This window comes from Falco rusticolus, chromosome 17 (assembly GCF_015220075.1).
Source record: "Falco rusticolus isolate bFalRus1 chromosome 17, bFalRus1.pri, whole genome shotgun sequence".
NCBI lineage: Eukaryota > Metazoa > Chordata > Aves > Falconiformes > Falconidae > Falco > Falco rusticolus.
Genome location: NC_051203.1, coordinates 4,196,317 through 4,216,581, shown reverse-complemented (window position 1 = coordinate 4,216,581; position 20,265 = coordinate 4,196,317). Strand labels below are relative to the sequence as shown.

Genomic DNA, 20,265 nt, shown 5'->3' with positions numbered 1-20,265 from the left:
CCTTTTGGCTACTTCAGGCCTCAAGGTCCAAGTTTTGTGCAGAGGTGGGTGTCCTTACTGCTTTCCTGGCAGAGAAATGAAAGGGGGAAGATGGGTCTGAGACTCCATCCCAGTGTGAAGCAAACTGAGCTTGGAGCCTGCGGTCCCCACGCACGCTCCTCCAGGGCTTCTGCTAGAGGTGCTAGGGAAGAGGTTTGGGCTTGGGGACGTGTTTCTTCCAGAAGCCCACCAAGGAAAACCACATTAGGGGTCTGCAAATAGGGCTGGGAGCTCTGGGGTGAGGGGTGCTTGTGCTGGGAGGGTGATGGGCAGCAGGCAGAGTCCTGAGAGTCTGGGGGAACGTTGCCCCCATGGAGACTTTTTCTTCCCAGCATCTGTTGAGCTCCACTCAGGGGAAAGCCTTTGGTCCGTGGGCTTGCTCGTTATCCTGGGCAGAGCATCTGTGAGCTAATTACACTCAAAACCTTTGGGGTGGGAGGGCACAGTTAATGCTATCGATGTAAAACCAGGTTAAATGGACGTGTTCGTCTGTCATGAGGCTGGGCAGGGTGCTGGAGGTCCTCAGCATGGGGCTTTCCCTCTCCAGCCTGCTTATTCTCACCGATGCTTGTTCACCACGTGCATGAGGTCTCCTCTGACACAACCTGTTGTCTGGCCTCTTTCAGGAATGACCTTGAGGAGGAACCTGAAAGACTCGGCCAAGTACAAAAATGAACCACTTGGGGAGGAAGAAAAGGCGAAGCTCTGACTGAAGGTGCCAGCCCTGGTCACGGGTGTTATGTGCTCTCGGCAGGGGGGACCAGGCAGGGCAGCCGGCAGCAGGGGCTGATCGGTGCCAGGGGCTCGCATGGAGCATCTTCTCCCACAGATGCTGTCCCCACCTGGCTGTCACCCCATGCCCTGCTCCGGATTCACCCTGTGAACCTTTCCTGCCTGGCAAGAAGCTGGTCCCACCAGCCAAAAATGAGACGCTTCCAAACCAGCTCACTTCTGCTCTGCGTGGTGGCCGCCACCGCCATCCCCATCGTGCCCTGGAAGGTCAAATGCCCACCGCAGTGTGTCTGCCAGATCCGGCCGTGGTACACCCCCCGCTCCGTGTACCGGGAGGCTGCCACCGTGGACTGCAATGACTTGTTCATCTCCACCGTGCCCGAAGACCTGCCGGAGGGGACTCAGACTCTGCTCTTGCAAAGCAACAATATCGCCCGGCTTGAGCAGAGCGAGCTGGACTATCTCAGAAACCTCTCGGAGCTGGACCTGTCACAGAACAGCTTCTCCGATGTCTGGGACTTTGGCCTGAGGAGCATGCCCCAGCTGCTCAGCCTGCACCTGGAGGAGAACCAGCTTTCGGAGCTGCCCGATGGCAGCTTCCCTGGGCTGGGCAACCTGCAGGAGCTCTACCTGAACCACAACCAGCTCCGCCGCATCGCTCCCCACGCCTTCTCCGGCCTCAGCAGCCTGCTGCGCCTCCACCTCAACTCCAACCTGCTGAGGACGGTCGACAGCCGCTGGTTCCAGATGCTCCCCAGCCTGGAGATCCTCATGATTGGAGGCAACAGAGTGGATGCGATCCTGGATATGAATTTCAGGCCCCTGTCGAACCTGCGGAGTTTGGTTTTGGCTGGGATGAACCTGAGGGAGATCTCGGACTATGCACTGGAAGGGCTGCGGAGCCTGGAGAGTCTCTCTTTCTATGACAACAAGCTTGTGAATGTCCCCAAGCGGGCACTGCAGCAAGTTCCTGGCCTCAAATTCCTGGATCTGAACAAAAACCCATTGCAGAGGGTCAAGCAAAGCGACTTCACGAACATGCTGCACCTCAAAGAGCTGGGGCTCAACAACATGGAGGAGCTGGTGTCCATAGACCAGTTTGCCTTGATCAACCTCCCTGAGCTGACCAAGCTAGACGTGACCAACAACCCCAAGCTGTCCTTCATCCACCCCAACGCATTCCACCACCTTCCCCAACTGGAAACCCTCATGCTCAACAACAACGCCCTAAGTGCCTTGCATAAGCAGACGGTCGAGTCCCTGCCCAACCTGCAGGAGATCAGCATCCACAGCAACCCCATCCGCTGCGACTGCGTCATCCGCTGGGTCAACAGCACGGAAAACCACATTCGCTTCATCGAACCCCAGTCCACGCTGTGCGCCGAGCCCCCTGACCTCAAGAGGAGGCACATTCGGGATGTCCCCTTCCGGGAGATGACGGACCAGTGCCTGCCCCTCATCTCCACCAAGAGCTTCCCCTCCCACTTAGAGGTGGCAGATGGTGACAATGTCTCCTTGCATTGCCGAGCTCTGGCGGAGCCAGACCCGGAGATCTACTGGGTGACCCCTGCGGGGGTGAAGCTGATCCCCTACGCGGAAGATGGGTGGTACAAGGTGCACCCTGAAGGGACGCTGGAGATTCATGGGATCTCGGCTCAGGAGGCCGGGCTGTACACCTGCGTGGCTCACAACCTCCTCGGGGCAGACACCAAGAGTGTCAGCGTGACGGTCAACCACTCCTTCCCACTCAGCGAGGACAGCCTGGAGCTGGTGGTGGTGGATGTCCAGGCTTACCACATCCTGGTTGCCTGGAAGCCACATCTCAACACCATCTCCTCCAACCTCACCTGGTCCAGCTTCTTGCTCAGCTCCAACCTGGACATGACCAACATGGCCCGGATCCCCATGGGGACCCACACGTACAACATCACCCGGCTCCACCAGGACACGGACTACTGGGCTTGCCTCCACGTGGCCTTTGTAGACTTGCAGGCCAAGGTGGCTTGTGTGAACACCAGGACTAAAGAGGCTGCTCACCGCTACTGGCTCCTGGAGGGCAGGCAGAGCCTCCTGACCATGCTGGTCCTCTGCCTCCTGCTCCTTGCTGCCAGCCTCGTAGCTCGCTACGGTGCTGGGGCAGAGCCCAGGAGGGCCGGGGAGCTGCTCCGGGGTGCCACGGCCGTGCGTGTGGTCTATCCCCCCCTCGCCCAGCCCTGGGCTCGGGGACAACGTGGGGGGCAGCTCCTGGCCGTGGAGGTGCAAGCAGCCCCCCTGGACTGCTGAAGGCTGATGCAGTGGTAGGGCTGACTGTGGGGTGCAGTGGTTTGGGGGTGGGGAGGGAGAAACTATTTTTTACCAAAAAAATAACTAAACTACAAAACTGAACAAAAAACAAACAAAGAAGAAAAAGAATTTCATGGACTTGACCGAGAGTCGAAGCAGCGTGGCAGATGGAGAGGAGCAGATGTGGCCACGGGGCTTGCAGAGCGCCGTCGTGGTCCTGGCAGGGTCTGGATCCATGGATAGGGTCCGGATCTGTGCATGGCTCCCGAAAGCACCCGCTGGGCAGCCGGGAGGGCTCAGAGGAGCCCGAGCCCGAGGGGGACGATGCCCAGAACGGTTGAAGAGCCATACAGATGATCACCTCTTCCCCGCATCCCCCTGGCACCACGAGACACCCCAACAGTGTCAGCTCCTTTGCTGGACAGTCCCTGTTTGGGAAATACAAAAAAAAAGCCTTTTCCTTTGGGATACATGTTCTTTTTTGTTGTTTGGGTTTTTGTTGGGTTTGGTGTTTTTTTTTTTTGAGCATTCAGATAATGAGCCACAAATCCAGCCCCAGCACCTTCCCGCTGCCCTGTCGTTTGCTCGCTGCCATCAGACAGAGGGAAGCAGAGGGGAAAGGAGGGGACTTTGGGCAAAAGAAACAGAAATGACGATGGTGATGCATCCCCTAATTGGCATCCCTGCAGGGCTGGCCAGCTTCTGCCAGAGTTGATTGGATCCTGTATCCCGCAGGTGTAATCTCAAGGCTATTTTGTAAACTTTTGTGGATAATGTTAAAAAAGGGGGAAAAAATAGAGGAAAAAATGGGAAGAAAAGGGGGGGGGGGAAGAAGTTCTTGCTTTTCTGGTTTTGTACAAAAAAAGGAAAAAAAAAAAGAGGAAAAAAAAAAAAAGACATCCTTGTATACTGGTGTGCAGCTGGAGGGCTTCGTGGTAGGATCCCCTTGCTCCAGATGCAGGAGGGACTGGGGGGGCCCTGCCCACACCCTGTGCATTGCTGTCTATGCAAAGGGGGGGATGCAAAACCTGCTCTCCTGGGCTGTTGCTGCTTCCTTTCCTGATAAGCAATTAAAATTGCAAATGAAAGGGACCAGTGGGCAGCCCCAGTGCCGCCTGAGCTGTGCCAGACCGAGCGACCCCAAGTCAGTGAGCCTGAAGGAGCCCTTCCCCTCCCATTCCATGGGCACCGATGCTGCCGGTGATGTTCCCCTCCCTGGTAAACGTGAACAAGCCATCCCTTTGCTTGGGCCTAAACCTAATCCCTGCTTATCAAAGGTAAGGACTTTGGGGTCGGTTTAACTGCAACCCTAAATGAAACGTGCCTTTACCAACCCACACGTGGCCCTGAGAGAGCCCAGCGCAGCCGGTGCTGTGGGCACGGGTGCACGCAGAGCCTGGCTGGCCCCTCGCTTGGGGGTCCTTCCATGGGAAAAACCAAGAAAAAAACCCATCCCAGCCAGACCTGGTGGGTTGCTGGGAGTGATGGGGTGCTGGTACCCCAGGAGGTAGCATCTCCGTGCCGATGTGGTACCCGCCTGGGCAAAGCCGCTTGTGCCAGCGCAATTGCTGCATGCATGGGGCTTTGAAGGGACCAGAAAACCTTGACACAGTAAAAAGCTGTTTGAACTTCTCATTCATCTTCCAGCCAAAGCGAGATGGTTCCCCGCTGGATAAGCTCCGTGCTCAGCCAGGCACGCGAAACGGCTTCTGCGCCTTCACCGGGTAATTATTTCGGAGGGTAATGGCTCTCCCCGGTCCCCGCTCAGCACACCACCACCACTCACCAAAGCGCTTCAGCATGTGTTCAGGACCCGGCGAGCTCTCCAGAGGCCCTAAGCACAAGCTGAAAGTTAAGTGCAGGCTTAAATACTTTGCTGAATTAGAGGCATGATCTGCTTTAAATATTTGGCTGCAGAGCTGTGCTCAGGTGTGCAGCCGTCAGTGTTTGCAGACTCAGGGCCAGAGACAGCCTTTCTCCTCTGCCTTTTGTACAGCAGGGAAACGTAAATGCAAAATATATTCCCTGTGGTTCAGCTAAATTGGTGCTGGAACATATGGAAATAGTTGCTGAGAAATTTCCCAGGTGTAAATGCATCCCTGATTTAATCCTGCTCGTCCCTGCAACGTGCGGGCTGAGCCCTGGGCAGCACCTGCTTCTCCCATCCCCTCTCCCATCCCGCTCCCTGCGAAAACCATCCTCGGTTCCCGAAGAAAGCAAGGACCGAGCCCCTTAAGGCTGTAATTTTCTAGGTGTAGAGAAAAAGCCTCTTTGATCACGGTTATCGCGGCTGCTGCCGCCACGCTGGGACGGGAGGTGAAGGTTCAGCCGCTGCCTGAATTGCCGGCTCTCATCTAAAAGCAATGCCGGCAAACCAGGGATTAAAATGCAAGATACATCCAATTAATTCGATCTCCTTTGAAACCAGGAGCGACCCGAGGAGCTCTCTGCAGTGCGTTCAGAGGGAGGCACCCACCGCTGCAGGACTTGTGTTCCAGTGGGTCCCCGGCATGGAGTGTCCCCGGGTGGGTGCTCCAGCCCAGGGTCCCCACGGGAACGGGGGTGGCTGAATCACCCCCCCAGTGCCCCAAAACAGGAGCTTTGCTGTGAACTATTCCCTCCCTTCCTCCGAGGACATCAGCTGAGAGCACCATAGATGCCTCATACACTATTTATTGTTGTTGTTATTTATTATTAAAGCACCAACCAGCTTTTCATGGGCAGAAATGCTCCGTAAACTGTTCCCTGTCCCCCTGTGCCCAAGCCTGGATGGGGCAGGTGGAGCTGGAGCAGCTGCGGGCAGAGCCTCACCAGCACCGTCCCCTGTCACCCGGGGGGACAAGGTCCCATCTGCTCAGAGACCCTGAATTAACGCCAGCCCTCGCTGGAGGAGGCAGGACAGAGCCAAGCACCTCACATCCCCCCCACAGCACCCTTCCACCCTGGGTGCCCTGCAGCTCCCAGCACGGTTGGCTGGGGGAGCAGCCCCGGCTGCCCCCTCCCCGCAGCACCGAGCCCCCCGCACAGGGAAGCGATGCTCACGCTCCTCATCAGCAGGGATCCAGCCAAAAATGAACCTCACTGGGTGAATTACAGCAGCTACAAGGTTTTACAGGGCTGGTGATTGGGACTTGCAGCTTGTCCTCTGCCTGGCAGCTGAATTCGGCACCTGGGGAGGATTTGCTAGCGCGCACCAGGGTTATTTTGGGGTGCCAGGCAGCGGGAATGGGGCTTTTTAGGCGCGGCGAAATCTACTTGCATCTTAAAGTTCCCTTCAACGGGCAGCAGCTCCCCAGGTGCCAAAGCAGGCTCATCCTGCAGGGTCTCGCCTCCCTACTCAGAAAGCAAGGATGTGGCAGGAGGTAGAGATGCTTCAGAAAGGGGGAAAGCATCTGACCCAGGACGCTCTCGACCAGAGAGCTCTTTAATCTTTAATCATGGCGAGAGTCAGGGCAACTCAAAAACAAGATGTGGAGGGTTTTTTTAAGCAGCAGAAGGAATTAACCACTGAAGCAGCTTTCAGGACAGGAAGAAATAACCTCCAGTTGCACCAGGGGAGGTTTAGGTTGGATATTAGGAAAAATTTCATCACTGAAAGGGTAGTCAAGCGTTGGAACAGGCTGCCCAGGGAGGTGGTGGAATCACCATCCCTGGAGGTGTTTAAAAAACACGTAGATGTGGTGCTGAGCAACATGTTTTAGTGATGGACTTGGCAGTGCTGGGTTAACGGTTGGACCTGATGATCTCAAAGGTCTTTTTCAACCGAAACGATTCTCTGCTGGTACCAGGGGATAGCAATCTCCATTTCCGAGTGCCAGGCAGGGATGCAGCTCTCAAGGAGATGCTCTAGTGAAGAGGCTTCCAAATTTCTCAAGCCCAAGAGACCGTCACCAACACCCACCAACCCTCCTGGCTGCTGCCAGCTGAGCCCTGGGGGTCCCAACGGGTGGGGGAGGCGAGCAGGGGTGCCTCCATCACCTCCTGGTCCTCCCCCTCCATCCATCTGGGATGTCAAAGGATCATTTGGGAAATGCTTCTCCTCCAGCCTGTCCCAGCAGGTCTCACCCCCAGGCACTGGTTTCTCTCTCATAAACCACTCTCCTTTAGCTGTTCGTCAGGTTTAATTTCTCATTTGGGGTTTGTTGGGGTTTTTTTGTTGGTTTTTTTTTTTTAAATTTATTACCTTCACTTTGAGGATAGCAGTAAAAGTCCTCATTTCTGCTCCTTCTGCCCTCTACCCCTCCTCCTCTTCCTCGGTCCGAACAGCATCGTGGATCTCATATGCAACTGAGCTTCTCTCGACAAAACCAACCGAGAACATTGCGTGCCAAGCTCTATTTTAAGCACCTAATAAAACTGATTTTTGGAGCGGCTCCATCATCGTGTCCTTCTTTCGCAGAGCCCTTGCACCTGCCGAGGGCCCCACGGTGGAGATGCCCCGTCCTCGGCACCTCTCGCTGGGCTGGCGGCCTGCCTGCCTGCACCAAAGGCTTTCTGGCTCCGGGAGGAGCATGACAGGCATGTATTTATTAGTTCGTTACAGAATCAAAGCAGACCTCTCCTCCTCTCCCCAGCACTTCCTCAAGAATGATTTAAATTAAAACACCCAGCCTCCTTGGGAAATGTCAGCGGTGTTATCCATATGCATGATGCCATTATGATGAAGCAGGTGCAGCTTTCAAAACCTTTAGGAAAATCTACCTGTCAATCTCCCTGGCAAGCAGCTCTCCTTCCAAATGCTTCGCCACTTCTCCCCCTCCCGCCTTTATCATTGATCTACAGGTGGGGAAACTGAGGCACAGAGCCACCCAGTGACTTAAGGACTTCAGCCCCTTTTCCCCTTCCAAGCACGCACTGCGGTCAGGAGACAAGCACTTCGTTGGCCTTTACAACCAGGAGTCACTGAAAAAAGGAAGAAAAGGCAAAGGCAGGAGTCACAGAGGAGAAATGATTGCAGCTCATTTACTTCCCGTTGCCTTTTCCGGCCTTTCCGAGCTGAAGCAGCTCCTGCCCCCTGCTAGAGCAGCCCAGCCAGCCCCAGTAAATGGATTCAGCTGTGTTCAAGTGGGAAATTGAGGCTAAAATCAGGCTGATGGGAAAGTAGCGGGGCAGGAGAGGTGGCATGAGGTTAGTTTAGAGCTGTCTGAAGCCAGAGGAGCGCTGGCCTCTCTGGGGGGTGGTTTGCAGTTAGCTCCTCTGCCGGCTTGCACAGCCTGGCTGTTCGCAGCCTCTTGCCTTCCCTCTCCATCAGGCAGGATTTTGGGAAGCCCAGCTCCCTTCCCAGCACTGGCTCTTCTGATGGCTGAGCCGTCTGCAGGGGATGCTGCTGTGGCTTGAATTTGTTCCGTGGTGCAGGGGGTCTGGAGGAGCAAGGACTCGAGGATGCGCAGCAGCATCGCAGGAGACACCAGCAGTGCCGATGGGCCACAGATGCTTCGTGTGCTGGTGAGACGGGTGCTTGCTGCTGGCCACAGCCTCTGCTTGTGCTGCTGGTGCCAGACAGGCTTAACTAATTCATTAAGAAAGCGATGCACACCTGGGTGGGACTTTAGGGTGTCTGGGGGGGGCTGACCCCACAGCGAGTGACAGCGTGGGAGGCTGTGGCCACCCCAGGGCAAGCAGCAGCTCACCCTGCTCCCATCGCAGGGTCTGCTCCCAGTGGGATGCGTGGGGCACCCCGCTACCCTCGCTGCTCCCGAGCACTCCTGGAACCGTGTTAAATCTTGATTAGGTGGGGGAAGGGGAATGGATTTGGGATTTGCATGTGGCTAAATGGGAAGGGAGCGGGGAAAGGCAGGCAGGGCTCGCGGTGACGGGGAATGAATATTAATAGGGAATAACGAGCCAGAGCCCAGCTCGGCGGTGGCAGCAGCAGGCAGCAAGTGCAGGAACCAGTTGAAGCAGCTGATGGTGGGGGGCTCTCCCCAGGGCTGGATGAGGCCCTGAGGAATACAGGTTTTGTGGCAGGGACTCAGCTGTGTCAGCAAGATATGGGGAGACGTGGAGGGGGGGCAAAAGCTCCCACCTCCGCAAGGAGAGTCAGCAAAAACTGCTAAAAGCAACAGCAGAACTAACAAAATGGAAAGGGGAGGTCTGCAGCATCACCTGTGTACTGGGGTCCTGGGAAAACCTCCTGCAAGCTGGTGGTGTCTGGTGTGAATACCAAACAGCTTTGATCTTTGCCAATCCTTTCTAAATCTTGAGCAGTGTCTTGTAAATCTTTAATTACAAGAAAATTGCAACCTTAACAGTGAACACACAAACGGCGTTGATAAATATTTAAAATTGCCACAGCAACAGATCTGAGGGGATTAAGAAAAGATATATTGGAGTGACAGTTATTAAACACTAGATCCCAGTAAATGTTACTGAGCAGATAAATAATGCAGGTCCCCGACAGCCGCGCTCGGCTGCTGACAAACAGGGGGGAAAAAACCGGCTGCTTTGGGGTGGAGGAGGCTGGCGATGCTCTTCCCCAAAAGCCCAGGGTGGTGGGGGGTAAAAGTCTTGTGGGGGTACAAGCATTTTCTCTCCTGCTCGGAAATAAAATGCAGCGTGCAGTGCAGAGTGCCCTGCCGCTGAGGAAGGGCCAGGAGCTGATGGTGTCTCTCGACCCCTGGGCTCAACAGCTTGCCTGGAAACCCCGCTGTTCTCTGGCTCTCTTGCCCAGCAGCTGCGTGACCGTGGTGGTGCTGAGCACGGTGCGTGCGTGGGGCTGTAGGTCCTCCAGCTCCTTCCCCAGCATCGCTACTGCCACAGCCACCTGGGCTGGGCTTCCCTCGCCAGCTGTGCCACCGAGCTCCTGCCTGCCACTCTGCTGCTCCTCCTGCTCAGCCCCCTCCGCTTCCCTCACCTTTTTCTGTAAGTTTTGAGGTCACAGACTAAATTTCCATTATTAAATTTCCAGCTAGCATTAAAGATTTATTGGTTCATGAAAGGTAACTAGCAAAAAGTTCATTATTCCGAACAGCCTTGCCTTCCCTCACTTGGAAGATGCTCGAAGCGTGAATTACCCCAGCAACCTTCCTGATAAAATATTGATCTAAAAAGTTAGTTAATTATAAATATTACAGCGGAGTGATGAGAAATTCCCATTTCTGCCTGTTTTGCAGGAAGGCGCCCTGTGCCAGCACGGCCTGAGGATGGACACCGGGTCTGCCTGGGCAGGCTGCTGCCCTCCATCTCTCCCAGCTGCGGTGGGAGCGATGCCCAGCCCAGCATCACCGTGTCCCTGTCGCAGGGCTGTCCCCAGCCCACCCCATCCAGCGCCCTGGGGGCAGCCAGAGCCCCCCAAACACACGTGTTCGCCCATCCAGCCGCAGCCCGGCGCTGCGGGGTGAGCGTGCGTGTGCCGCCGGGGTTTAGGTTTAACTTACGGTGTGCTCTGCTGAACGATAATAACAAGCACTTAAAAAACCTAACGAGGGGGGCTGGTTTGTTGGCCTTGCAGAAGCGCTGATGCCCACCTAGTAAATGTTTAATTGAAAGTGGAAGGGAACTGGGAGGCTCACCAGTACAGAGAAAACAGTAAATATTTAATTTGGGCACAGTAATTACACAAACAAGGTTAAAGAAAAGGGGGGAGAAGACAGATGAAGGTGGCACCTATAGAACATTAAATCCACATAAAGTCACCAAGGAGATAAATAAAAGATCCCCTTCCAGCAAAGGCAGGAATACCGGTTCCTCCAGGCGGCTGAGCACGGCTTGCGGGGAGCACTGCGAGCAGCCGGGGCAGGCACCAGCTTTCCACCCTGGCACCCCTGGACCGCCGAGGGCTGCACCTGGACTCCAGCAAGGGCAGGTGGTAAGAAAAAAGAAAGGGAAACCCAAAAATGAGAGTCTGCCCTCAGCTCAGCACCGTGCGGGAGAAACACCCCTTGCAGCGGCTGGTGGAGCTCGGTGGGCTGGAGGCAGGAGCGGGTGAGCAAGGCTGTGCCCATCCCTCCAAGGACAGCGGGTACCCAGTGCCGGCCCCGCTTCGGGATAAACCCCAAAGCATCTGGAGAGCCAGCAGGACAGAATCGGGTCCAGGGAGGATACCTACACGTTTCCACTATCAACCCAGAGAATTCAAATTGCACAGGGGTGACGGAGAGCCTGCTCTGCCCACACGACGCACAGCCCGCGCTCGTAGCACAGCTGATCGGCGCCAAAATATTCACAGACTTCTGCATTCAGAAGCAATGTATTCTCTGTGCATTCCGTTGTTTTGGGTTTTTTTTTTTTTCCCCTCTTATTTTACAGTCTAAAGGCCTGACTGCAACATGTTGTATTTTCCGAGTATAAGCAGAAAAGAGTTTTTCAAGCAAGGGTCAGAGTTAAGGGTGCTCTCCCATGACGAAGCAAGCGTTGCTTTATACTGAAGGGGAGCAACACCCAGCGCTGGAAGGGCTGTGTCAGCGTGGGTTACGATCTTTTTTGCTAATGGCAATAATAAGAGTATCGTAGCAAGTCAACTAGCTCGCTCAGGCATTCTTCTTTCTGGTATTGATTTTAAGAACATGGTTTCTAAAGCAAAATAACAATAGCTAGCACTTGTAAAGCTGCTCCCACGCTCAAAGCGGTATGCAAACATTTACATGCCATTTAAAGCAACCCACTAAATCACACCAGTAAATAAGCCTGATTTGCCACCGGTTAAACTAGAGGATGCTGCAGTACAGGGGTGTCTCCGGTGCTGTGTAGGGAAAGTGCAAGTCCTCGGTGGGCACCGGGGCTCTGCTCCTCTCGGAGGCACAGCACCACTATCTCATTAACTGGCTGTAAAGGCAAAGCGCAGAGAGGCTGGTCCGGCTTTCCAGAAAGAAAAGGTACGTGCAGATCCAAGAGCCCCATCCCTTGTGCAGGAGATGGCTCAGCCCCTGCAGCGCTTCCCTCTGCTTCCCCAGACCCCGGGGTCTCTCGCTGGTTCCTTTTAATCCCTGTTCGGACCAGCCGCTGGGACAGCGATGCCAGTTGCCACTTGTGCAGACATTTCAATCCTCAAATTAACGAGCCTTTAGCTGCTAGAAGAAAAAGCTGCATTTTTTCTTAAAACCAGCCTGGGTTTTGTGCACTGGCAGCTCACGCCTGCGGTGCTGAGCCTGCTTTGCTGGCGAGGTTTTGCACCACCTGCCTCCTCACCCCAGCAAGCTCCAGCTGGAGACCCCAGACAGACCCCTGAGGGGGGGTCTCCCAGCCTGTGCTGGTGGCTGGGACAGCAGCAGCGTGGCTCACACCAGACTGAGTTTCAGAGAGCTCTTGTTTTTCCTGATGTTGATGTCTGCATCACTGACAGTTCTGGGGAAGGTGTCTGGATGAAGCGAGGCTGTTTATTTTCAGCCTGTTACCCCAAGGCAGAGGAGGAAGAAGCGCTGCCGGCTCCCAGGCAACAGACTGAAGAGCACAGGTTTGAGAGGCTGCTCCTGCACAGACCTGCAACTGCTTAAGGGAGTCTGGGAGTGCTGCAAACCCTGCCCCAAAATAGTCACTTTCCTACAAAAGATGAGGAAAAAGAGGCATGGTGAGGTAGAGAGACTTCAGAGGGCAGAAGCTGAACAGGGTTGGAATACCAAGCTCTGACTACTCGACAGGCTACAGCAAAAAAAGATACGGAACCGTATTTCTTTCCTCCCAGAAATACAACGTGGTTGCACCTCTGAGGAAGATGAAATGCTGTCGCTTCCCATAGAGATGAAGAACCATCTCCTTTCAGCATGCATCTGGCCAGCCTCTCCTGCTAAGAAGTCAAACCCAGAGGTGAACAACTCCACTTTGCTGCTGTTACAGCTGGGGAGGATTGATTTTTGCCTGCTGCTGGCCCAGGGTGGGCAGAGGGAGGGTGGCAGATCTCACCAGCACAACACAGCCCCTGGCAAACAGGACGGACGCAGATGTTCTACTTCATGCTGTGCTTTGGAGCAGTTTGAGCCAGGCTGGTTTTGTGGGCAGGGTGCAAGGAAAGGTTAGACAGACAAAGGACTGTCGGGGCAGACCCAGAAACTTCCCTGCAGGCTTAAGATTGGCAGAGGTTACCAACAAGTCTAATTGCTGCTCTTACAGCTGCTGCAGGACAGAATGGAAACGGCTGCTGGGTGCAACCCAGCTGCCTGCCAACAGGTGATCCTGGCCATCAGCCCTACCTAAAGCTGCTCACAGAAACACAGGCAGGGGACAAGCTGGGGCAGGACCATAAATACAACCAACTCTGCCCTCTGGCAGCAGGTATCGTCGTGTCGGGGATGGGGGAACCAGCTCCAGTTCCGTTCCAACGCCGCAGGTGGAGTTTTACTGTTTTCCTACAAAACGACTGAGATGCTCCTCGTTATGAAGCAGCATCTCCTCCTTGGCAAGCAACTAGTGACAAATCACCGCTGGGCATACGTGGGGCTAGTTTACAACACAAAAGAGGAGACTGTGCTCATCTGTCTTCCTCCTGCTCATGTGCAGCCTGCCGGTCTACACCAGCGCTGTAAACCAGGAGGCAAATCAGTGAAAGCCAAACCCCCGTGTCCCTCAGCACAACCTATTTGTGCCACCAGCACCGGCTGGGTCTGTACAGCTTGGAGGCAAGGGGAGAGCTGCAAAGGAACGCCAGCACCCCGCTCCACGCCATGCACGGCCGCTGGGTGCCCTCTAGTGAGGTGTCTGCCCGGGGAGCTCTGAATGCCGGGGTGCAGCGGCTGCCTGCTGCCTTCGCCAGGGCCGCTTCCATCCTGCAGGCAAAGCAAACAGCCTTAAAACCAGTTGGAGAAGGGCGAATTAACCTCCTGGCGCTACCGCAAGTAAATGATGCAGCGGTTGCCCCTCCTGGGAACCTGGAGTGGCTACAGCTGTTGGTGGCGGTGGGACTGGGGAACCAGCTTAAAACCAAACCCTGCAAGTGCTTTTTTTAAGCTGGCTCAGAAGATGAAGCCTAAGCACTTCCCCTGCTGTTTGCAAACACGTACGTGGCTCCAGCCTCCCCTCCCAGCTACAAGGCAGACATATCCCGGGAGGGACGGGAGGTCTCTCCCACCCGGAAAACGGACACACAGAAGGTGACAGGCTGCTTAACAGTTAACAGGCCTTTACTTGAAAGGTTTTCCCCAAAATGCCGTACAAATGAAAAAATAAACCTATGTTATCATAGAATGCGCTGAATTTAATTACAATTTATTACACTCAGGACACAAAAACTTATCATCAATGTCGTGATACATGCCTTTTTTTAAATAGTGCAAACACACAGATGTTGTTTAGCAAGCGCCCCTGCTTGCTACCGCAGTGACTGTGCGGGTATACATCAAACCACGGAGTCTTTCTAAACAAGAAAAACGTATCTGGGGAACAAACGGGATGCAGGGAACGGTGCTGGGGAGATCCAGCAGTAGATCACTCTTTCCGGAACAGCAAGTCTTTATCTTTGCCAGAGGTACAACATGTTCCTGCCTTCTTCATCCATCTTCTCAGACTGATCCTCAGCTGTGGTTATGGCTTTTGGCAGGCAGAGACTCTGAAGGTAAGACCCTGCAGTGTTCAGGGGGTTGCAGCTACTTGAAGCGCCCGCTCAGCGTGGCAGGCATGGCTTCGTCCCCACAGCTGTGGGCAGCAAGTGCACGTCACCAGGGCAAAACAGCACAGAAAAAGACTGCAATCACAACGGCTGCCTGGATAATAAGGTGCAGAGAACAAGTCGATGGGATGTGTAACCCAGCTTGTGGCAGCCGGCTCTTCTGCCGGCCAGACACTACCATGTAGTCACAAGCAGCAAGGTCTCCCCCGTTTCCAAAGGAGCAAGGAAAAATCCAGTCCTTGTGGACAGACAACCAAAGGACTTCCAGAGCAGAAAAGCTGGAGTCAGAAGGTCATCTGTGCTTCTGGAGCTGTTCCAAACGCAGTTTATCATCCCCATATGATTTGTGGGTCTCGCTCTTGATAGCACAGCCTTGCAGTATCGCCTTTTCAAGGTTCCTGATGCTGCTTGCTGGTGTCCAGGTGGCCAAAGAGCACGCACATGTACTTCGCTCGGCTTATGGACAAAGACAGAACGGAGACCAGTGCCCTGGCTCTTTCTTCAATCACTTAATCATGGCATCTTCCAAAACAGTCAGCCTTCACTGAAGGCCTCTAAGTGAGAGCATTTTGGTTTTTCTTCCAGGACTGGAAGATTAAACTCAGAACAGGTAGAGTGTGAGCAGGCAAAAGCAAGCGATCCTGATGGCTTTTGAGAAGTTTCCGCTCCATTTCCACTTCCATTTGTCCAACAGCTGCTTTTTCTCTGCAAGGACAGCTTCTCAGCAGCAGATACAATCTGTGCTGGACGCAGGATGGAGCAGACCCTCGCAAGCTACATTATGGTTTCCATCACAGTCACACCCCATAATAAATACATAACAAGGCAGAAAGGTCATAGGTGTCTTGGTGGAAACACCCCCCGTTCAGAAGAAATAAGCACTCTGGGGGCTTGCTGCAAAGGATCTTTGTAATTCACGTAGCGGCTTTGTTCAGGCTAAACTGGCTCGATAACACGTCTCAGCTGACGAGGGACGCTGAGAGGTTTTTGGAGAGCGCTGAAGAAAAGGCTGATGTGCTGGGCATGTCAGTAAACAAGTCACTGAGAGTAACGGAGAAGAGGCACTTGAACTGGAAAGACTTTCTGGAGTAAATGCAACGCGTGTACCTCTGGCTGCCAATACGGAGAGTTCACGTGGTTTCACGCTGCAGAGCACTATAATGTGCTGAACAGCACTATACAGCTGCGAGCCCCACGGCTCCCATACTGTATTTAAATACCCACCAGACTAAGAAATCTGCTGTTTCTGGGCATAACTCCTCTGGCTGAAAAGCAGAGGGATCTAGTAAATGAAACCTGACCTATAGATACACTTGTGCCAGTAAGACTTCAGCAGGTTCCCGAGGAACAGCAACCAACGTCGTTAAAAAAATGTCATTTTAAAAAAAAACAAAAGCAGTGAAACATAAACCTTTTCAGTCTGGGCATCAAGAGACACTTGCACTCAACACTTCTAACAGACATGCAGCAATGACTGCTAAAGATCACGAAGGAACTCTTCTCTCATATTGCACTTCATAGTAAAACCACTGTAAGAGAGAACTGTCGCCCACTGTCACCCACCACGACACACCAATGATGGATTCAGAGGACCTGAGTTCACACCTACGTCGGGTAAATGCTCAGCTCCTCTAAAAAAACGAGTTTCTGAACTAGGACTCCACATTAACTGCCATGTCTGTAGAAAAGGAAAGGAATACCCCTGCCTGGCCAGGATCTCATCCGCGCTGCAAAGTATCATAGCCGAGTGCTTTGAGCTAGTTCTTCAACCCATACCTCAAGTCCACTCTTCCCAAGAAGCCTCAGAAGAGCAGTTCTTGGTAAAATGCTACTTATTTAGACTTAAAGCAATAAAACATCCTTCTCCCCTTCTCCTGTACTAAAACTCCCACCCCCACCCACCCCCCTCCAAGCCCCAACCACAACCTGGGCAGTTAAAGCTGCACACAACGAGCTCGCACTGCAATAGCTTATTCTTCTATAGGAAGGAAAATCAAGTGTAACATTGTAGTATCTTACGTCCACTAACTATTTCAGTTAAAAAGAATTAAGAACTTGATAACTGCACGTTGTAAACACCGTGGTTACACTGAGCAAGAAGTCACAGATGCAAAGATCATTACACTGAAAGTTATCCTGCAGATCTGCTTGTTATCACAAACTGCTGCACTGACAACAAGTTTCATTTAGTAATGGAAGCTGCACACAGATCTCAGTAGGATTTTGGTAGGGATATTCAACCGCATTACTGCAACTTAAAACTCTCCTGACTTCTCGATTTTTCACCCCCAACACAAATTACATGCTTTTTTTTTCAGTGCGGCCAGATCTGAACAATTCAATAAAACTGCTTTTAGCAAAACATTTAATTCTTAGGAGCAATCGGGGCAAGGGGGAATTCACAGTATTCAGAAGTGCCACAAAGTGCCACAACACACCCTGCTGAGCCCAAAACCCTTAAAAGGAGAGAAACTACCTGAAAAGGGAAAAAAACGACCTGGCAGGAACTCCCCTCGACGATTCCAGGAGGTAACACCGCTGATCTTAGCATTATTAAAGTGCATCACCAGCAACTTAACAGCCCTTTAATTAAGGGAGCAGTAAGTCAGCTTTTCCATGTGGACCAATTCCCATGGACTTACAGTGCACCAAAACGCCACACGGTTACCCTCCGCTTTTTAAAACACAACTGTAAATAACAGCCAACAACAATAGTCTAAATTATAGCCAAGGTAGAAATAATCACAATACTATACAAAACGCACATTGGATCTGGCCTTTGGCGACGACAGGCAGCAATGGCATGTAACACCTACTCCGACATCTTTGCAGAGAAACAATTTTGATATCGCAGTTTGCTGGGCAGGTTCTAGCGCCTTCCACTGCATGCCTGGCCTGCTAGGGCTGGACCAGGACAAGGAGTGTGGACAAGAAGGGGACAACAGCTTAGAGAAGCACCAAGGTACGAGCACGACCTTCTCTTTTTCTGTCTTCAGGTATACTTCCTAGATTAGAGAGGGAATGGTAAGAGAGGATGACAGAACAGGGTTTATTCTACACGCTGCGCTGAATTCAAATGCCCGTAGAGCTGGTGAAGGCACTATTGCTACTCTGCATGCTGCGGGGCTTCCACAGCCCTGGAGAACGGGAAGGCTGCGGAAGACCTGAGCACACTCTAGGATATGATCTCAGAAAAGTGTTAAGATGTTTTTAAACTATTAAGTTCCAGCTGGGTTTTAAGAGCCAGTAGAGCAGCCGTGCAGAGCTCTGAAGGACAGCATAAATGCTCCAAACAGCTCTGAAGCGTTAAAATCGCAGGGAAAGAAAATCGGTGGAGAAAATTTTTAAAAAAATCACACCAAGCACAGCCCATAGACTAACCAGCTGCAATTGGTGCTTTACAGAAACTATTTTTTTTCCCCCTCAATCCTGTCTTTAAAGCCACTTTGCACCCTAGAGTCAGCACCTTCTGTCTAGGCTGGCCTGATGAGATGAGGCAGGCAGAAGTTGAAATGGTGCTGTAAGCACAGAGCTGTGAGGATATCCCCACATATGCAGAGCCATTACGATTTAATCCAGCGGGCAGAGCAGATTCTGAGCTAACACTGGACAGGCTTCAACAAAGCTACGCAAGATGACACAGAACTGTACTTAAAATGAAAAAAAGAATCAACAGAAATTAGAAGATCCAATAACAAAACAAACTAAAACACCCTATTCCTTTGCTGTCTGATATGTGACCTGAGATAGCTACAGATTAAAAGTTTCAGAGGACTTATTTCAAGTCTGGGAACAAAAGGACCTTCACCTTGTCTAACAAACGCACATTAAACGAACAACAACAAAAAAAAAAATCAGAAACCAAGTTATTTATTTCTCACTGCCCTCAGGAGAACTGATCCTTGGAGAAATGGCTTATCTAAATCGCAAACACCTTGGTCTACCCTTCCCCCCCACCCTCTTTCCTACCCCTAAATATATATATATATATGTATCCCAGATGCAGACTCCCCCGCACTTTCCATCCTTAGAAGGCATTGCACAGGGTTTGACTTACAGGAGAACAACACTCCAACAGCCAAAGTTATAATCCTTTCCAAAACTTGTTTTCTTCAAGGACCAGTTGTTAGAACAGAGAATCCTAGTGACACGACTGAGCTGAAATTCAAAGATTTAGCCAATTTCAAAGCTGAGGCATTGACACCACGTCGGTCACTCCCTGCTCCCTACGGGCTTTAATTTAAACGGACATCAAAAAGTGGGTGCTGCTTCATTTAATGCAGAGGATTCCTCAGTGTTCTTGGTCAGATTTGAATCTTAATTCTCTTTGGTATTCACTGGCAGAGCTCTGACGGTAGGGTTTGTGTGAGTGCAAGAAAACCTGTGTGCTATCTTATGGTGAAGGCCTGAACTGGCACAACTACCCCATAAAGATCCTGATCACCATCTCGATCTCTTTCCCGCACACTGGGCAAGGCGATCTCTTTTTCTTCAGCATCTTTGCACACTTGAAACAGGCCACAAGGTGAGCAGTCCTTCCATGGACAATATTCCCATCTCGTGGTCTGTGATGGCATAAGAAGCAAGGATTCAGTATTTTTTTAATACTCTCTAAAGACTGTATTTCTTCCTCTTTTTTATGCTCAGTGCAGTGCAACAGAGACTCCTTGCTTTCACATTTTCGTGCCAAATCCAAAGACTCAATAGAGCTGCAGGGATCTACACGTGATTTGTTTTCTACCATGTACAAGTCTTTGGGTTGGCCAACTGGAGCAGAAATAGTCCTTCGGCAGTCCGGGACATCTATCCCTTCATCATCATTTTTGTTTTGCATAGCATCAATGTTGGACAGAGAAAGAGAGTAAGTTGGTTTGGGACAATCTGAGTACCAGTCTTTCCGTAAGGCCCAGCAGCGGTAACAGTACCGTTTGCCCGGAGAGTTAAATTTCTTGCATTTGGTGCATTGCCAGCAGTCCTGAGGAATGATCGAGGCAGACAAAAACAGCAGCAAGTTAGCGTATTCTTGCATACGGCTCATTTCCTCTACATAGGAAAAGCAGCAAAGAAGCTTCATCAAAAAAGGACATTTATTACAAAGTTTAAGCCTGCAAACGCACGATTGCTGGTTTGATTACCAGCACCACAGAAAGCCTAAAGAGAATTTGACTACCCCTGTGCATCTACAGATGCAGATCTCTTAAGCATTAAAATCTGTTCTCCCCTCTTCCCAGTCTTCAGCACTCTGGAAGAATACAACGTTCTCAAGCTGTGCAGTTTATTGCATTTTCAGTATCTCACTCTAAATTCAAGGGTAGAGCTCCTGGAATCAGTCAGGAATATATTTCCCCCACTCGCTAATCACTTAGCATCTGTTGAATCTGCACAACTAAGAGCGGCTTACTTAATTACCCCACATAGCAAGGGCAAGAACTGCCCAAGTTCAGAGCTATGATTCAGCTGTCCAATGCCAGGGATGTCCTAATTTGTCAAGCAAGCACAGTCTAGAAAATTATGCAAAGAGTATCACGATACACTTTTGCTGACTTACAACAAAACCTCAAAAGGCAGCCTGCAGGACTGGGAGTAAAAAACGACAGATCAAAGAACACAAATTTGATGTCCCTCAATATCCATCATGAGGGAATTCAGAAGAGGAATGAGGTAGTGGGGAGGGG

The 20,265-nt window shown here is 52.0% G+C and overlaps 2 protein-coding genes across 4 annotated transcripts in view; one reads left to right on the top strand and one right to left on the bottom strand.

Moving 5' to 3' along the window:
• LRRN2 (leucine rich repeat neuronal 2) overlaps nucleotides 1-17,933 on the top strand; it is a 46,963-nt gene extending 29,030 nt beyond the window's left edge. Inside the window, exon 2 of the mRNA XM_037410345.1 lies at nucleotides 666-17,933. Within this exon, the coding sequence (XP_037266242.1) occupies nucleotides 964-3,054 (2,091 nt within the window). The 5' untranslated portion in view covers nucleotides 666-963 and the 3' untranslated portion in view covers nucleotides 3,055-17,933. The remainder of the gene's footprint in view (nucleotides 1-665) is intronic.
• Nucleotides 15,977-20,265, bottom strand: part of MDM4 (MDM4 regulator of p53) — a 23,758-nt gene continuing 19,469 nt past the window's right edge. For all 3 annotated transcript variants that reach the window (XM_037410365.1, XM_037410366.1, XM_037410364.1), the window contains exon 11: nucleotides 15,977-19,565. In XM_037410365.1, coding sequence (XP_037266262.1) covers nucleotides 19,011-19,565 — 555 coding nt within the window. In that variant the 3' untranslated portion in view covers nucleotides 15,977-19,010. The remainder of the gene's footprint in view (nucleotides 19,566-20,265) is intronic.